General features: G+C 47.4%; 1 protein-coding gene across 5 annotated transcripts in view; it reads left to right on the forward strand.

The window, feature by feature from the left end:
* Window positions 1-18,188, forward strand: part of KIF5C (kinesin family member 5C) — a 162,434-nt gene that overhangs the window by 133,421 nt on the left and 10,825 nt on the right. For 4 of the 5 annotated variants that reach the window (XM_007078543.3, XM_042994424.1, XM_042994425.1 and 1 more), the window contains 4 exons: window positions 69-140; window positions 2,995-3,099; window positions 5,049-5,265; window positions 6,462-6,575. In XM_007078543.3, coding sequence (XP_007078605.1) covers window positions 69-140; window positions 2,995-3,099; window positions 5,049-5,265; window positions 6,462-6,568 — 501 coding nt within the window. In that variant the 3' untranslated portion in view covers window positions 6,569-6,575. Of the gene's footprint in view, window positions 1-68; window positions 141-2,994; window positions 3,100-5,048; window positions 5,266-6,461; window positions 6,581-18,188 lie in introns of those variants that run through there. The other variant, XM_042994423.1, reaches the window with a different exon arrangement.

Raw genomic sequence — 18,188 nt, forward strand, 5'->3', positions numbered from 1 at the left:
CCAAACCCGTCACGAATTCACTGTTTCCCCCACCACCTAAGTGGCATTTTAACAATCTTCTCTTCCAGTCTCGAGAATTGCAGACTCTTCATAACCTCCGGAAACTCTTTGTCCAGGATCTGACTGCCCGGGTCAAGAAGGTGAGTTCTCTTTTGTGTGAACAGGACTGAGAAGAAAAGAAAAGATGGCCAGAAAGAATCATTTTCAGTTGAAACATCACTTCCTTAAATTGGGGCTGGTTATGCTTAAAAATGAATTACTTCAAGCCAGAGAATGTATTAAAAGAATGTACCAGAGGCAAAACAAAACAAACAAACAAACAAACCAAAACCAAAACCAAAAAACCCAAAAAACTTGGGAATATTTTTCCATCTGATTTTTTTCTTCTTAGTAAAAGGAAGTTATAATCCTCTCCCTGGCCCTCATTTCAAACGAGCACATATTTACCTGGCCGCAGTGTGAGAGCTGCTGTGCATGATGCGGGGAAAATCCAGAGGGGTCTTGTCAGGCAGAGTTGCCCCAAAGCCCAGTGAGCAATGCCAGAAACCTGTAGCAATTGGAGGCGAGAACACCCTGTTTGCCTGTGACGAGGCCATGAGGGGCTAGGTCAGAGTGTGTCTAATTTGTTCTTCTCGACACCAGTGTAAGTGGTTCTTACTGTTCCTTGTTAGTGGAGACAGGCTCCGAGGTTAAAGAACTTGCCCAAGGTCACACAGCTGGAAGAGCTGGAGGTAGGATCGAATCCAGCTCTGTGTGACTTCTGAATCTGGGCCTCTTTGATCCTCACTCACACCTCACATGGCGATCTCGGGAAGTCACCGTATGGCAGATCCCACAGCAGCTCTCGGAAGTTTCAGGAAGGAGGGAGAGGTGGCAGCAGTGAGGGGACTGCTCTTTATTTTTTATTTATTTATTTTTTTTAATTTTTTTTTCAACGTTTTTTATTTATTTTTGGGACAGAGAGAGACAGAGCATGAACGGGGGAGGGGCAGAGAGAGAGGGAGACACAGAATCGGAAACAGGCTCCAGGCTCCGAGCCATCAGCCCGGAGCCTGACGCGGGGCTCGAACTCACGGACCGCGAGATCGTGACCTGGCTGAAGTCGGACGCTTCACCGACTGCGCCACCCAGGCGCCCCTGCTCTTTAAAAATGTTTAAACGTGATGGAAGAGGAGCAATGGGCCATATGCAGATGTGCAGTAGGACTGAAGGAAGGTGTATTTGAAAGTGTGTGTGTGTGTGTGTGCACGTGTGTCTGTGTGAAGGAGCCAAGGGAAAGAGGTGAAATATATAAGCAAAGAGGAAGTGATTCATGGGGTGAGATCTGAGAGGGACGGAATTAATAGCACAGATGGACATACTGGGCTTGGTATAAGGGGAAGGGATATAGTCTCCCAGAGAGGAGTAGTGGAGAAGTCAAGATGGGAGACATTTGCAGGAAAATGCATAACAGTGCAAAGATGCATCCAATGATGCATCGATCTTCTCAGTTAATGTGGAGGCTCAGTCCTCAATGGAGAAGGAAGGGAAGGAATGGTGAGGCCACAGAGCCTAGAGCAGGCGCCAGCAGCGTGGAGCAATTTGTCAGGGATGAGTGAAAGGATTGCTGAGCAGCGGTGTGAGCGTCCAGCTGAGGCTCAGAGCATGAATCTGCCGTGGCCTCTGACAACTTGGTTCTAGCGAGTTTGGGGACCTGCAAATGAAAACAAAGAAAGGCAGAGCCTGATAGGAGAGTCCAAGGGCTGAATGGCAGTGGTGGGGCGGGTAGGTGGTGACCACAGGCATCAAAATAGAAATGACTGTCAGACCTGGACCAGGTAGGCAGGAGAGGCCAGAGCACAGGGGACAGAAAAGGAGACTAGAGAGCTTAGGCAAGATCTGAAAAGGCTTAGTCAGAGGGAGGAGGGGGTCCAAGGAAGCTTAAGATCAGACTTCCCTGATTTCATGATGTAAAACTCTCAAGGAAGGACCTAGTTTTATTAGACCAGTGACTCTCCAAGTGTGATCATCTGGCCAGCAGCCTTGGCATCACCAGGATGCTTGCTAGATTCTCAGGTTCTCAGACGCACCTCAGGTCCACTGAAGCAGAGACCGGGGCTGGGGCATAGCAATCTGAGTTTTAATAAACCCAATCTGAGTTTAATTTCCCTCTGGGTGAAATTTGAGCACCTTGGATGTAGATGGAAGAGACACGGGTCTGAGATGCATGTACAGCTGTTACCTCTCAGAAGAAGGAGGGATGGTGGTCTTGTCCATCATCAGATGGCACAAGCATGTCTCACCATTTTGGGCTCCAAGATGTGCTTATACATGTGTTCCTCAACTTATCTGACCACTGAGCGTGGCCCTGCCGGGAGGGAGGTTTCTGTCAATCTTAAGATCTGTTGAATTTCCAGAGTTTTTCTGGCAACACCGTGCTCAGATGCCATGACTAGTTTGAAGTAGATTCATTAAGTAATTTCATAGAATCGGAAGCTCAGGCGATAAGCACAGGCCATTGAGACTTCCCAGCAGGACCACATGCAATTGCCCTCAGCTTGCTGACTTATCTCAGTTGGGATATTTGAAATTAAATTTCGGTCTTGGGTTTATATTTTCATACTGCTTCTTCTTACGAGTTTTGGAACAGTTCTTTCGAAAAAGAAAAGTCTATTTGCTCACCTGCAAGAGAGAGGTGAATCTCACAGGGCTAATCTGTATCTTTCAAAGGAAGATTGGAGGTTTTGTTTTGTTTTGTTTCGTTTTTCAGTTCTCTAAAATATAACACTCGTGAAACCCTTGACACGGAGCAAGGAAATTAATTGGGAAGGTCATTGAGTCTCAACTTTCAGAACCTCTTTTTATTTTCACTTTCAGAATAACCTTTGGTGGGATTGGGGTTGTTTTTTTGTTTTTTGTTTTCTTTAAAGAAGATTTAGAGTGTTGTCCACCTTATGCTGGGGCTGCGGGCGGGCAGCGTGCTGGCCTGCCTGCTGACCCCTCATGTTGGTGCAGAGTGTAGAGCTGGACAACGATGATGGAGGGGGCAGTGCTGCCCAGAAGCAGAAAATTTCCTTCCTGGAAAATAACCTGGAGCAGCTCACGAAGGTTCACAAACAGGTAGGAGAGTCGTGCCAGCTTCCTTCTGCTTCTCATATTCTTCTGGAAAGAAGCCCCGTATTCTCCTGGAAAGATGTGGCCGCAGTTCTGGGAGAAGGCTCTGACATCGAAGGCTAAGGGACTCTGTCACCACAAGACATTAGTGCCAGACTTGAAGTCCTTTAGTCTCCAGTGACTTCCCTTATATATAAAATTCTTTTGTCAAAGGCAAATGGAAGGAATTGAGTTTGAGCTCTTGGGCTTTGGGAGGTGGGGTGTTCAGAACCCTGTCTTTCTATCCTGTCTCCAGTCCCAGCGTTGGACCTACAGGCTGCACAGAATGTCAAGTGAATGCCATGGAGCTTGTTCAGGCCCCTTGTTTTTTTACAGATGAGGAAACAGACTAGGACTAGAAGTAACTTAATTCATTTTCTCTCTGCTCTGTCACCCTATTTATTGAGCACCCTGTCAGGTTCTTACGATGCTCTGGACTTTGTCTAGAGGAACAGCAAAGTTCACGGCCAAGCCTACTGGTGATCTAGGCGGTTGTCTTCTTTCTGTATAAATGCTGGAATGTTCATGTTTTTCCTAAATCCTAAAGATTTGGGCTATGATAAAAACAGTCCAACTTGTTAGACCACATGGATAAGGTGATGTCATCTCTCTTTGACTTAAGTCCTCTTTGATATTACTGATGGTGGCATTTTTCCCCAAAGGGAGGACGGCAGACTCAACATGGTTGAAGTCACTCATGCAAATTGTTGATGAGAAATATAAAAGCAGAAACTGCAAGGGAATTTGAAATAGGGCTCTGAGATTAATTATTTTATTTATGAATTCAATGAATATGTTTTAAAAATCTACTCTGGAGCTGCTGGTTTGCCTATGGGGTTAAAGAATGCAGGTGCGGACTCGGGATAGGTAACCTTCGTTAGCACTTTCTGATTTTCTAAACTTTTCTTGATCCACTGGGATTCCCACAATGGTCCTGTTATATGCTATCCTTTTTTATGGGTGAGAAACCTGAGGCTTGTGGTGGTTGGATGACTTACCAGGTCTAATGTCAGGAAATGATAGAGCTGACTCTTGAACCTTTTCTTCACCTGGGGCCAAACCTGTTGCTTCTTTTTGTTTTCCTTCATTATCTTTTTATTTTAAAAAAAATTGTATGTATTTATTTTTTTTAATTCCAGTATACTTAATACAGTGCTCTGTTACTTCCAGGTGTCCAGTATATCAGTTCAGCAATTCTATACATTACTCAGTGCTCCTCACGATAAGTGTATTCTCAATCCCCTTTACCTGTCTCACCCATCCCCCTACCCACCTGCCCTCTGTCAACCACCAGTGTATGGCCACACCACCCCACACGCGCCCAGTCTCACCTGTTGCTTCTTAATTGAGGGTCTTAGGTAATGAAAAAATGAGCAGTACCCCTGAGTTGCCTGTTAGCCTTTGGATATGTTGCTAAGTGGGTCCAAACCACATGCTGGTGTAGACAACATGTCCTGCAGGGAGGAGCCCTTCAGGGAGCTCTAGAACATGCATGCCTTTCACCGGTGCTTTTGAACTTGCTTTGTCTACATTTCTCAGCTTCCATATGCTAGCATCTGACTAGTCAATTTTCCTTACACTAGTTCCCCCACCCACTCAAACAAAAGAGGAAGTAAATCCTGCCCAAGTCTGAAAGCTTCCTGTGCCTGGAAATGGCTTTTAATTTCATCCTACACCCCCTCCCCACTTCCTTGCACCCATGAACCGTGTGTAGCAAATTGGAGTCCCAGAGTATGGGATCTTGATTTTCCGTCGGTGCTGCCAGCATTTGTGGTCACATGGACTTTCCAAGATGACCTAGCGGGCTGGTTGTTTGGCTGCAGAGACCGCTTCTAGCTGCCCTTGTATCACTGTCTGCCCCTCCTGCCGGCCCCCTCGCCTCCCCGGTAAATCACCCCTATCCCTTCCCACTGCAGCTGGTCCGGGATAATGCAGACCTGCGCTGTGAGCTGCCCAAGCTGGAGAAGCGGCTGCGTGCCACGGCGGAGCGTGTCAAGGCCCTGGAGAGCGCGTTGAAGGAGGCCAAGGAGAACGCCATGCGGGACCGCAAGCGCTACCAGCAGGAGGTGGATCGCATCAAGGAGGCTGTTCGAGCCAAGAATATGGCCAGGAGGGCCCACTCAGCCCAGATTGGTATGTGTGCCTCTCACCAGGGCCCTTGATGGAAGGCAGGACTCTGCCGCCCAGGAGCACTAATGATGCTCCGAGGCAGCGATGGAGCTCTGGGCTGTCTGTCTGGAACATCTGAAAGGCTGTGGTCAGGCATGCAGGACCTAGGCTAGCTGGCACCTCCCGGCACCTGCGTTCATCCGGGGATGATGGGTATGTCAGGCACCTGCTTCCTTATACTGAGAGATTCCCACGTACATTGTGGTCTTCAAAGCTGCTGAGCTGAGCAGAGAAGGTGGCCAGCCTAGGCTGTCGGTAAAGGTTTGTGGCTGTAAACAGAGGTACTTTCTCAGAAGTCCTGCAATGTATGGCTATTTCTCAGCAAAGCCCAAAGGCCCTATAGCAGGTGGGCCCATGAAGGGGCCCTATGGAGCCAGAAGCCTCAGGGAAAGCCACTTGCAAGGGCAGGTTTGGAAGTGCCCTGGAAAGAGCCAGGCCTGGCATCGGTGAGCTGGCTGTGGTTCCAAACTGGGGAAGGGGCCTGGACATCCAGCCCCTCCCGGGCTTGGGTTTGGGTATTTTGCCCATGCAGGGAAGAGGATGTAGCTGCTAAGTCATAGTTCCCAGGATGGAGCCGCAGGCATAAACCGGATTTAGGGATGTGCTCTAGAGAGCTTTTTTCTTCCATTGAAATGCCTCCAATAACATGTGATATTATTTCCCATCAGATATTGCCGTGCAGCTGTTTTGCACACCAACTTCATGTTTCTAGTTTTAAGATCATACCTTAGATTAGTGTTTTATTGCTTTTCTTGGACTTTACGCTCTTTGTAAATCTGGAAACTATGGATCTTGTCGCCAGAGAAGTGCATCATAGGCAGATTTCTGCATCAAGTTTCAGGGGCTGCCCAGATGCCCTTAAAACCCCAGGGGTGCCTACGGATCTGCCGCAGATAAAATGGAAAGTCCTTCTAAGTTTCCTCAGCCATAATTAACATAATTGATACATAAATTCTCTCCGTCCCCTAACCATCTGGTGCCCTGAATTAGTTAACTGCACTATCAAGAGAGCAAACATCCTCTTTTCAGAAAGCTCTGGTGATTGATAAGGACTGTAATGATACAAATTGTAGGTCTCGGTTTTCACATGTGACCCGCAGGCATCTGGGTATGGCTGTTTAAGCCTAATCTGAACGTTCTGTCCTTTCTGTCGAATACAGCCAAGCCCATCCGCCCTGGACACTACCCAGCATCATCTCCAACGGCCGTCCACGCCATCCGAGGGGGAGGAGGAGGCTCTTCAAACTCTACTCATTACCAGAAATAAATGCGAAGTGAGTCCCTGGTGTCGGGTGGTTTCTGTTTGGGGCAGATCCGTGCCCCTGCCTGGCTCCCAGCAACATCCATGTGCACCTGTGATAGTGAGAGGCTCAGCTCTCCTGGAGCAGACCCTAGGGACGCAGCTTACCTGCCCTCAGCTCAGCCCGGAGCCTCAGGGTCTTCTTAGCTAGGGCCACCTGGTGCTGGGGACCCTCTGGGGATAGACATGGGTGTGGTGAATGATTCACCTGAGCTTTCTTTTGTCTGTGGGGTTTCCCTGTGCAGCTGGCATCCAAAAGGGCAGTACCTGTTTGTCAGCTGCTTTTGCCTAGAGCAGACAGATGTGGGTGGTTGCTTCAAGTTACAGGAGCTGAATATAAAGAAAGAGCCAGATACAGAAAGTCTATTTTTATAATTGCTATCTGAACTCAACAAATAGGGTTTTTAAGAGTGTGCTAATTTATAGCTAGGTAGGTCAAGACCACTTTTTTCTTTGAGACAGTGGTCTAGAAATTTCTCTGCCTACAATCCACATGCTTGATATTGCTCTAGCAGCAAACAAACAAACAAGAAGTGATATGCTTTGGAAAAGAGAAGGAGAGACCTTGTCTTTTTGTACTTGAGGTAGAGGAAAGAGGTCTTGGGTGGGGCTGGGCAGACAGACAGCTGGGTGGCCAGAAAAGCGTTTAGGAAAACTCTTTAAACCCGTAACCTCTGGATAGAAGAGAGTATCTCCAAATGTTGCCCTTGGATTCTGAGCCCTCACTAAGGAAGCTGGCTTGATAAGCCACCATGATCAAGGGCGACGCAGGGGAGCATTGAGTCCTCTCCAGCTCTTTTTGGATCAAGGTGAAGAAAGTGAATGTATGGGGCTGGAGCCCTCTCTCAGGTGATACGACAGCATTGCTAAGCCTCATGCAACAACTTCCAAGGAAGGGGCTTGGTGGCTGCACCCGGAGCTTTCTCCTGCGCCGCCCCAGGCAGCATGCCAAGGAGCAGGACAGGCACTGGTCAGATGAGGGAAAGGGAGGGAAGGCCGAGGGGGCCCGCGGGCGGGCAACATGTCCACCACCATCTGCCATACCCTAAAAGGTGGATGGGAAGTGGTCTTGGCAGTGGGCCATCCCATTCAGAACCGATCACTTTCAATCACAGATAAAATAAAATCGGGTGTTATAAAATTGCTTTTGACTGCATGTTCCTGGTGTTGTAGTTGGCACTTGAAGGGAGCTATAAGACCACATTAGGCAGCTTGGAATAGAAAAGCTAAAGTGTGGTTCTGGAACTTGGGTGGGTGGGAGGGTGTCAGTATCACCTGGTCCCCAGGGACCTAGGCATCTTGAAGGAGCATAGGGCCTGGGCCTTTGTATGTTTACCAAGTACCCCGACTGATTTTGTTAGCCACCAAAGTTTGAGAACTCCTATCCTGAAGTAACCATGGCTTACATACAGGATGGAAGTTAATTTCTCTGTCACGTTAAGAAAATTTGAGGGCGGCCTGTCAGAGGCTGGTAAGGGAACTCTACCGTGACTACAGAAAGCTCGCCTTTTAAATTTAGACTCACTGTCCTCAGAAGTACCCTCCTCCCTCAAGGTCACCTGGTCCAGCTCTCAGGCCTACATGCCATGGTTAGCAAGCAGAGAGGAAGCTGGGAAGAGGCAGAAGCAGCCCTCCTAGCCGAGTCCTCTTCCTTTACTAGCCTTCCTGAAGTCTGCATTGTACTAATGCCTGCATCCCTCTGGCCGGAACTGAGGCACACGGCCATGTGCAGTGGCAAGAGGCCTGGAAAAGGGTAATTTTTGAGGTGGCACGTCACTCACTGCCCCATGTAAGAGTAGTGTTCTGTACCTGAGGACAGGGCAGTGGATGTTGGGTGAGCAACCAGAACCTACATTTATTGAGCACCTACTATGCAGCGGTGCTGTGCTGCATGTAATATCTACATTACATTACATTACCCCATGGCATGTAAGCACAGAGTTGGGGTGCCTGGGTGGCTCAGTCGGTTCAGTGTCCCGCTTCGGCTCAGGTCATGATCTCGCGGTTCGTGAGTTCAAGCCCCGCGTTGGGCTCTGTGCTGACAGCTCGGAGCCTGGAGCCTGCTTCAGAATCTGTGTCTTCCTCTCTCTCTGCTCCTCCCCTGCTCACGCTCTGTCTCTCTCTCAACAATAAATAAACACTAAAAAACTTTTTAAAAATGTAAGTACAGAGAGGGATATGTGCTTGGGTCCCAGCCAGCTCTTAATAAATATACTGGCTCAGAGATTCTGGAGTCCAGATCCGGTGCAATGGACAGCCACTTGCCTCGTGCAGTCCCGTAAAGGTTCATCAGACCCATGTTTTGGGGAAGGTACGTACAAGCAGATGTTCTCTCTTATGCTTGCGATTGAGAAGCGGTAGGCCCGGTAACACTTTGAGGACCTTTGAACTAATAGCACTGTCCTCGCCCTTCCTGGTGATTCATTGCATTCTGTAACTCAAAATGTTGTAGGCGAATTTGATTATTTCATCTGCAGCTGGAACCTTCTTAACCAACTCTGTCTGTACCTACGACTCCTGTAGCTGGGTACTTTCTCCACATCACAAAACAGGTAGGCCCCCTTCCAGGTTATCAGGATGTTGGTGTGGTAGAGGGGCCTGGCTTTGGACAAGAGACTTGGGTCAAGCGTTAGGTCTTCTACTTTCTCCTTTTTTTTTTTTTTCAAGGTTTATGCATTTATTTGGGGGTGGGGATGGAGGGGCAGAGAGAGAGAGTAAAGAGAGAATCCCAAGCAGGTTCCACACTGTCAATGCAGAGCCCAGTGTGGGGCTCAGACTCAGGAACCATGAGATCATGACCTGAGCCAAAATTCAGAGTTGGACGTTTAACAATGACCGAGCCACCCAGGTCTCCTATTTTCTTTACGTTACTTCCGCTCAGTAACCCTCAGTTGATTTGGTTTCTTCGTCTATGAAATGGGAAGAATCCTTTCCCTGGATCATTGGTCTTGAAATGAGGACAAAATGAGGTCACATTTCTTAAGCTGCTTGACATACAGCACGTGCTGAATAAAAATGTCAGCTGTAGTGTGGAGTAGCAAGCAGTGCGTACTTGGGCACAGCAGGTGGTTGATGAGTGTTGGTCTGTCGTCTCCAAGTCATGTAGTTGTTACAAAATAGTTTTTAGTCTCTCTCTGGCCCCAGGTTCTTTTTTTTTTTTTTTTTAAATACAGTTATTTATTGGGGCCCCTGGGTGGCTCAGTCGGTTAAGGGTCCGACTTGGGCTCAGGTCACGATCTCGCGATTTGTGAGTTTGAGCCCCGCGTCAGGCTCTGTGCTGATGGCTCAGAGCCTGGAGCCTGCTTCGGATTCTGTCTCCCTCTCTCTCTGCCCCTCCCCTGCTCACGCTCTGTCTCTCTCTCTGTCTCTCAATAATAAATAAACGTTAAAAAGTTAAAAAAAATAATAATATAGTTATTTATTTTTGAGAGACAGAGACAGGAGCAAGCAGGGGAGGGGCAGAGAGAGAAGGGGAGACACAGAATCTGAAGCAGACTCCAGGCTCTGCGCAAGCTGTCAGAACAGAGCCCAACGTGGGGCTCGAACCCATGAACCACAAAATCATGACCTGAGCTGAAGTTGGACGCTAAACCGACTGAGCCACCCAGGCACCCCACCCAGGCCCCAAGTTCTGACCGCTAAGTGGGGAGGGCCCATGAGTCAGCATCCTATTTGGTGCTCTGACCAGATGTAAGGTGTTTTAAAGATATTCTCATTTATTCATCTAAAGGTTATGAATAAGAACATTGACTATTTTTAAGAAAATGACTGGGCATTTGTCAGGAGAGGTTAAAAAAAAAAGGATAGTGACCAATGGAGTGGGGAATTATACTTGGAAGTAAGAAAATGCAAAATCATTTTTTAAAAACCTAATTGCAAATGTGGAATTCATTGCTTAGTTGGGATCAAAACATTTTGAGATGATCTTTCCTGATCTTTGGGACGCTCATCCCAAAGTGTGTCTGTCCTACGTAGAAATGATCTCAGGTGCTGACTCTTCCCAGCCCTCTTGCTAAAGCCACCACAGCCTTTCATACATGGGCAGCATCCAGGTATCTCTGGGGTTTCCTTCTGCTTCATTTCAGGTTTCAAGGAATATAGTCACAATGAGTATTTTGGTTTATGCCCAAAGTTTCAGAGCAACTAAAGATGCCAACATGTAGAAATCAGAACTCGGGATAATGCTGGCTTTTATCTTAGCTAGTTCAAATCCAGGGGGGCAGCCTAGGGGAGGGGACATCTTTTTCAAACCACAAAACAGGACATGGAATCTGGGGATGGCTGGACATGCATGGGTTCAAGCCCTGGCCTTGGCTTTATTTCCACGTGATGTTGGTAAGTTACTTGATATTTTTCAGCCTCAATTTCATCATCTGCAAATTGGGATCAGGCATGGAGAACCTGTTCCGTACTTGGTTTTACAACGTCTTGTGCAGTGTTACTCTTTTTTTGCAGGGAGATAGTGAATAAACGAGATAACTTCAAATAGTGGTAAGGTTCTGAAGAAAATAAGAGCAGGTTAATGAAATGGGGACACTTATTTAGAAGAGGGGGTGACATTTGAGCAGAGCACTGACTGAGGACAATTACCAGCCACACAGTGACTGGGGAAGAGTGGCACAGCCACTGGCTGGAAGGTGGGAATGGCTGGCATATTGGGGAACCTTGGGAAGCCTGATGGGGCTGGAGCGCAGAGAATGCAGAGACCTTCATAATCAGGGTTTGTTGGGGAAGAAGGTAGTGGACAGATAAATGAGGCCTTAGAAGCCAGGCTGGCAGCTCAGGGTGCAGTCAGAGTGTGCAAGGCCCCTGGGGCCTTTGGGTCTGGGAGTAGTGGGGCCTGGTTTGTGACTGGCAAAGGCCACCCTGTGCTGGACCCCTGGGAAAGGATGGGGTGGCTGAGAGCCAGAGCAGGGCTCCCCTAGAGGCCACTGCGGGAGAAGTGATAACATAGGAGACCCCAGAATTACAGGTACAGAGTACTGGCTACCGAGAGGTGCTGCTGTCCGGAGCATAGGTGGAGGTGATGAGAAGGCAGAGTAGAAAGGACAGTTGCTGGTAGGTGGTAGTTGGGGTGGCAGGGATGTGGAATGGGTCTCATCTCTGCCTGCTTTCTCTCGCAGGAAGCCAGGTTATCAGCTGAGGGAGGCAGGGAAATGGGGTTGTGGGCGGGAGAAGAGATAAGGTGTGAAATAGACTTCTGAGGCAGTCCTGAGTGTTTATGCATGGCCCACACTTAATGTGGACACCTTTTAAATACTTGTCCGGCTCCTTAGTTCCGAGCGTCCTGGATTGGGCTTCCTTTCCTGGCAGTGCTTTGCCAAGCCATTGGGCGCTTGTTCCAATGTGTCCACCAGATGGCGCCAGTGGGGCACTGCTGATACCTTGGCCCTTTTCTAAAAGGCTTCCAGGCAAAATGGTCTTCCTTTCCCCTTTCCTATATTAAGACCACTATTTCTCAGATTTGAATAGCAAATAGAGTACTTTTAAGGGGATAAAGTTCTCACATATTTGCCAGAGTTTAAGTTGTTTTATTATAGTTAAGTATTAGCAAATTTAAAACAGTATATACTCTTGTACTTAGTCTTATGCAGCTATCAAGTCAAAACAGATTTAGGAGTTAGATTGAAATGAAGCACAAATCAAAAATCCAAATCACCAGCCTTAACATAATGCAATGAAAGATGGTCTTTTGCTGAAAATAAAGAGCTGGGTGCAATGCGACTCTAGTATGCATTGCTTCCAGAGGAGTTTGGCTTGTCCAAGCTACTTCCGTGTGTCATGACATGACTCACTTCTTTTACCCCCTTTCTGTGCTAACACCACTCTAGAGGGGTGCCTGCTGGCTCAGTTGGTAGAGCATGTGACTCTTGATCTTGGGGTTGTAAGTTCAAGCCCCACATTGGGTATAGAGATTACTTAAAAATAAAGTCTTGGGACACCTGGGTGGCTCAGTTGGTTAAGCACCCGACTCTGGATTTCCGCTCAGGTCATGATCTCACGGTTCTGGAGTTTAAGCCCCGTCTCAGGCTCTGCGCTGAAGGCATGGAACCTGCTTGGGTTCTTTCTCTCTGCCCGTACCTGGCTGAAGCTTGCACTCTCTCTCAAAATAAATAAATAAACTTACAATAAGTAAATAAATAAATAAAGTCTGAAAGAAAGAATGAAAGAAAGAAAAGAAAAGAAAAGAAAAGAAAAGAAAAGGAGAAAAAAAAAAAAAAAGAAAACCACTGCAGAATCACTGCATACCTTTCAGCCAATTCACCTTCTATTGGCTGGAACTCATTATTGTCCTGCATGTCCAGCTTTAGCCAGAGGCTATTTAAGTGATAAGGAGTAGCCCCCGCTTGGTCTGGCCGTATCAGAAAATGCATGTGGGGCTGAAGGTAGGCTGGAATGTTTGGTTGCAAGGTAGTCAGCTAGAGAATTTAGAATATGCACATATTAATGCTTCAGATTTTTGTGGCAAGGAAAATGTCAAATTGAAAACATTGTGAGGGGCACCTGGGTGGCTCAGTCAGTTGAGCATCCAACTCTTGATTTCAGCCTAGGTCGTGATCCCAGGGTCCGGGGAGTGAGCCTGAGTTGGGCTTAAGATTCTCTCTCTCTCTGGGGTAGCCGGGTGGCTCGGTTGGTTAAGTGTCCGACTCTTGATCTTGGAAAAGGTTGTGATCTCACAGTTGTTGATCAAGGCCCCACATCAGCTCTGAGCACTGACAGCTCAGCCTGCTTGGGATTCTCTCTCTCCCTCTCTCTCTGCCCATCCTGCTCGCTTTCTGTCTCTCTCAAAATAAATAAATAAACTTAAAAAAATTTTTCTCTCTCTCTCTCCCCTTTCTGCCCCTGTCCCCGGCTCACATGCATTCTCTCTCAAAACAAACAAACAAACAAATAATAAAGGTGAAATTGAAAATCATTAAAAAAAAAAAAGAAAGAAAGAAAATAATTGTGAAATGAACCACAGGCCCAGGATGCACCTCACTTTGCTGATGTAGATGAAGACTCTTGATATTTTGAGGACTGTACTTTTATTAAGAACCATATATATTAAGTCTAGAAACTGTAGCCTATTTAATAAAGTTTTGATAAGCTCTGATAAAATATTTGGTAAAATCACAATGGTACAGCAATAGGGACTCATTAGGGTTCTTACAGAAGAAGCAAAGTTCCAGGCGCCTGAGTGGCTCAGTTGGTTAAGCATCCGACTTCAGCTCAGGTCATGGTGTCACAGTTTGCGGGTTCGAGTCCCACGTTGGGCTCTGTGCTGACAGCCTGGAGCCTGCTTCTGATTCTGTGTCTCCCTCTCTCTCTACCCCTTGCCAGCTCACACTCTGTTTCTCTCTCTCTCAAAAATAAACATTAAAAAAAAAGAAAAGAAGAAGCAGTTCCGTGTTTTCAGACTGTGATTTCGTGTTTTGAGGCATAAAGAAAACAGCGCTGGAAAAGCAGGACTGTGATTTCTAGCAGGGTCACCTGGCAGATGGAACCATCAAAGCAGACCAGGTGTTCTGTTACGGCCTCTGTATCTCTGATTTGTGTGACATTCCCTGGGTCAGTGACAGTCACTATGGGATGGCTCTGTCTTCTTCAGGTTTTACTACTTCAGGAGGTTCATTGTGAATATATTTGTTCGTTGTTAGTAAAAAACAGTATCTTTAACTCTTAAATGTTTGTGGGCTGGAAGCGGACACCTAACACAGATCTACAGGCTTTCACAACTGTCCCCTTTGGTTGTCATAATGGTCATCTGTGACTGAGGGCCTGACATCCTGGACTCTATGTTGCCTGCATGCCTGACACTTTTAGGGACCTTCAGGCTTGGCCCGGACATCTGGAATGCATCAATAATGTTCTAGTCTAAGAAGTCTTGTCACAGTAAGCTACACCCAAAAGGGCAAATTCCACGTGTACATTAGAGACAGGAAGTCCAGTATTTTTTAGCTTAGCACTTAAACCTCAGATTTATTTGCCTCTGAATGTCCCCAGCCATTTCCCCACATTTACTACACTCAGCTAAAGCCCTGAACTTTGGGTCCACTTGGGCCTCTATCTTTGATCTAAGAAATTCCACCTTCTCTCAACCCCCCACCCTGCTCTCTCCCTTCATTGTTTTCCTCACTCCACCTCAGGCAGAATAGTTTTCTTTCTGAGCGTTTGACTTGCAGCACAAAAAGGCCCTTATTGTTTGGTCCTTAATTTATCCTGAGGTTCAGGCTGAGCTTCCCAAGCTGGCACTTCCTCATTTATCCTCTGTTTGCTTTTCTAAATCACTGTCTTTCCTGCTTGTTACTCTTCTCTCTGGCCTGAATAACTGGATCCATCCCATCTGGCATCAGTGACGGGGTCTACTTTGACCATTCTCCTGGTTTTTATATCCATTTAATCACAAATAAAAAATGTACTTAAAATGTATAAGTTGACTCGTGCTCATAGCAGAAATGAGTTCACTCTGTACATAGAGGGTAGGTGAGAATTTGCTTTACCAAATTTAACCCCCTGAAGTGGTGAAATCGTTACGGAACCAGGCTGGAACACTGGAGGTAAAACCAAGCGGCACTCGGAGATCTTGGTGGATTGGAGATTTATTTTATACCGATGGGCTCAGAGGAGACTGATTCTCCAAAGGTCTGAGCGCCGAATGCAAGTGGGGAGGGTAATTTACAGTTGTCAGCTTCCATATCTGTGGGGGTTTTCGAGGGCATAGCAAACAAAGGAAGAACCCAAAGGAGGGGTCTCTAAGCTAGAGACCAGAGTCTGTTTTAGCCCCGTTGGCCATCTTTGCTGTACTTTATTTACTTCTCCAACATCCCCCCCTTTGATGCCTTAAAAAAAAAAAAAAAAAAAACTTTTAGTAGGCATCACCTTTCAGTTTTACAGGTTGATACTCTCGGAGGGCTAAGATATGTGCAGTAGTTTGGCGAGCAACAGTGTTTTCAATAAAACGTACCACAGCATTCAGTATACAAGGGCCGATGGATACAAGTAAAATTATGGAGAGGAGGGGCCCCGCCAGGGCAGGAAGCCAGGATGCCCAATCTGTGAGATCCCATCCTTTCCATTGATTGATACTTTCCTGTTGTCTACATTGAATTCTTTCCTTGAGTTCCTTAATCTTAGTTGTAACTATTCTTGACTGGTTTACGAAATAGCAACATTCCTCCCCCCAGAAAGATGCAAGACCCTCCTTTTTCTAAAGTGAGGAGGTTGAGGGCTCAACTATGTTGGAGGGTCACTGCCGCCAGAGAGTTTATTTGGTTTTGTAAGGTTGCCAGAGAATCTGCCACCCGTTCCATGTCTTCATTTAGCTCTTGAGATAGTCTGTGGAATAGTCCTATGGATGAACCTATGCCCCCTATTCCGGTTCCTATTCCTGTCGCAATTCCTGCTACTATCAGAAAGGGTAGCAGGATTGCTTGTTTAGTCCGGGACTTGGGGTAAAGTTTGTTAGGAGCTGATCTTCAGTGTACACGGATATCTCTGGGGTTAGGAAGACAGAATAACATATCTGAGTCCAGTTGGCCTCTAAGCATCGGTAGGCTGAATTAGAACACAGATAGAACACCCCAGGGGTTGAACACAGGGTTGCATTCCTCTTTAAGGTTATATTTCTTCTGCATAGAGTGGTAACATTCATACCTTCAGGGACGTACAGATTAGATTGTCAGCATTAGTGAGAGGGACCCCAGTGGCCAGGGGTCCAATTAAGACAGAGGTGTCGGTTTTGAGATTTTCAGGAGCTTCCCAGGACAAAGGGATAGGAATGGCTAAGTAAGCCCTACTGCTGAGGGGCAAGCACATCCAGCAGGTTTGGGTGTGATTATCTATTTTATGGAGGACTTGTAGTGTAGTGTTGGCCCAAGGCTGGAGTGGGGAATTGCTAAGCATCTGATTGAGGGCTGAAAGGTTCAACCTTGGTAGGCTGCTGGGGGGTGGTTGCCTTTATGGCTTGTATTACCCTATCCTGGGTATCCTTTATAGCTTTTTGAAGGGCCCTGTCTTGCCCTCCCTGTCCCCTCCCTGTCCAAGATCCCCCATTGAGGAAGGTAAGTGTAGCAAGCTCGCTTCCCTCTCTGGAGGCCCTTGTGACATGGGATCCTGACATTTCAGGTTTTCTCTATGGTCCAATTCTTAGCCCTTGGGGCACCGAGGGACTGACAGAGTGGGTGTTTTTCCCTTGTAGCAATCTTTGTGGAGGGAGGTGAAAGCGCTGAACGCTCTTGACCCCCTTATTGTCATATAACAATCCTGGGGGCAAAGTGGGTAAGCGGCCATTGTGAGGGTGAGAGAGGTTATCATAATATACAGGCAATACTTAATAATCCTCCCGTCCAGAGGAGGTATGTGAGACCCAGCATGCATCTTTGGTCCCATGTCCAGCTTGTTGGTGCAGTCTCTGTCAGCCCAACAGTAAGAAGTAAAATCAGGGCTATGGCACCAGTAAGGGGCAAGGGCTGGCAGAGTTGCATCCAAACCCCTAGGCTAGGTGCACACGTTGATTCCTCAGGCTTCTGCCGTGTGCATGTCAGCCAGCTTCCGGGGTGTGGCTGGAGCAGGGCTGGAGGTCTCAGGGGCCAGTTTCCCTTTTGAGGGTCAGTTTAAGCGGGTTGACTAGATCTGGATCACTTCGCCAGATTGTGGGTTCTTCTGAGTTGGCCTTCTTAACTCTGGAGTGATGGACCCATGGGGGTGATACCTGAAACTTTAAGGGCTGTAGGAGTTGTTAGAATAACAGTATGCGGCCCAGTCCACCATGGTCTAAGAGGCTCCCTCTTCCAATCTTTGACCCACACAGAGTCTCCTGGCTGAAAGGGGTGAACGGGGGTCCCTAAGGAAATTGGGGCCCTCTCTGTGGTGTATCTTTGTAACTTGTTTAGGACTGCCCCCAAGGTCTGAAGCTGTTCTCTTATTCCTTTGTCTCCAATCTGGTGTAGGTCTCCTGGGAGTTTTCCTGAACATGAGGCGGGGGTGGGGGGGGGGCGCCTATATAATAACTCAAAAGGGGAGAATCCTAGTGCTCCAGGCATGCATCGGGCACCCAGGAGGACCAGCAGTAGTAAATCTGGACATGGGAGATTAGTCTCTTGGTGGAACTTAGCGAGGGTTTCCTTGAGGGTGCGATTCATCCGCTCTACGTTCCCTGAGCTCTGGGGTCGGTAAGCAGTGTGCAGTTTCCAGGTAATGTCGAGGGACTTTGTCAGGATTTGTATAATGTCTGCCACAAATGCAGGTCCGTTATCACTGTGTATGGTTAAGGGTGGACCAAACTGAGGCACAATCTCCCGTAGAAGGGCTTTGGCCACCTCGCGACTTCATTCCGTTCTGGTGGAGAATGTTTCGACCCATCCTGAATGTGTGCAGATTATTACAAGAAGGCACCTGAACCCTTTATTTGGTTGTATGTCGGTAAATTCCACCTCCAACTCTTCAAAAGGGGCGGCCCCCATCCTTTGCCTGCCAGGAGGGGGCCATGGGGCAGACCAAGCATTGTTTTTGGCACACGTTACACATTTCTCACCGACAGCTCGGCATAATGCCGGCAGCTGGCTGATACAGTAGTTCTTTTTGAGGAGGGCCTCCAGTGCAGTTT

The sequence above is a fragment of the Panthera tigris genome, chromosome C1 (genome assembly GCF_018350195.1).
Source record: "Panthera tigris isolate Pti1 chromosome C1, P.tigris_Pti1_mat1.1, whole genome shotgun sequence".
In the NCBI taxonomy this organism is placed as follows: Eukaryota; Metazoa; Chordata; class Mammalia; order Carnivora; family Felidae; genus Panthera; species Panthera tigris.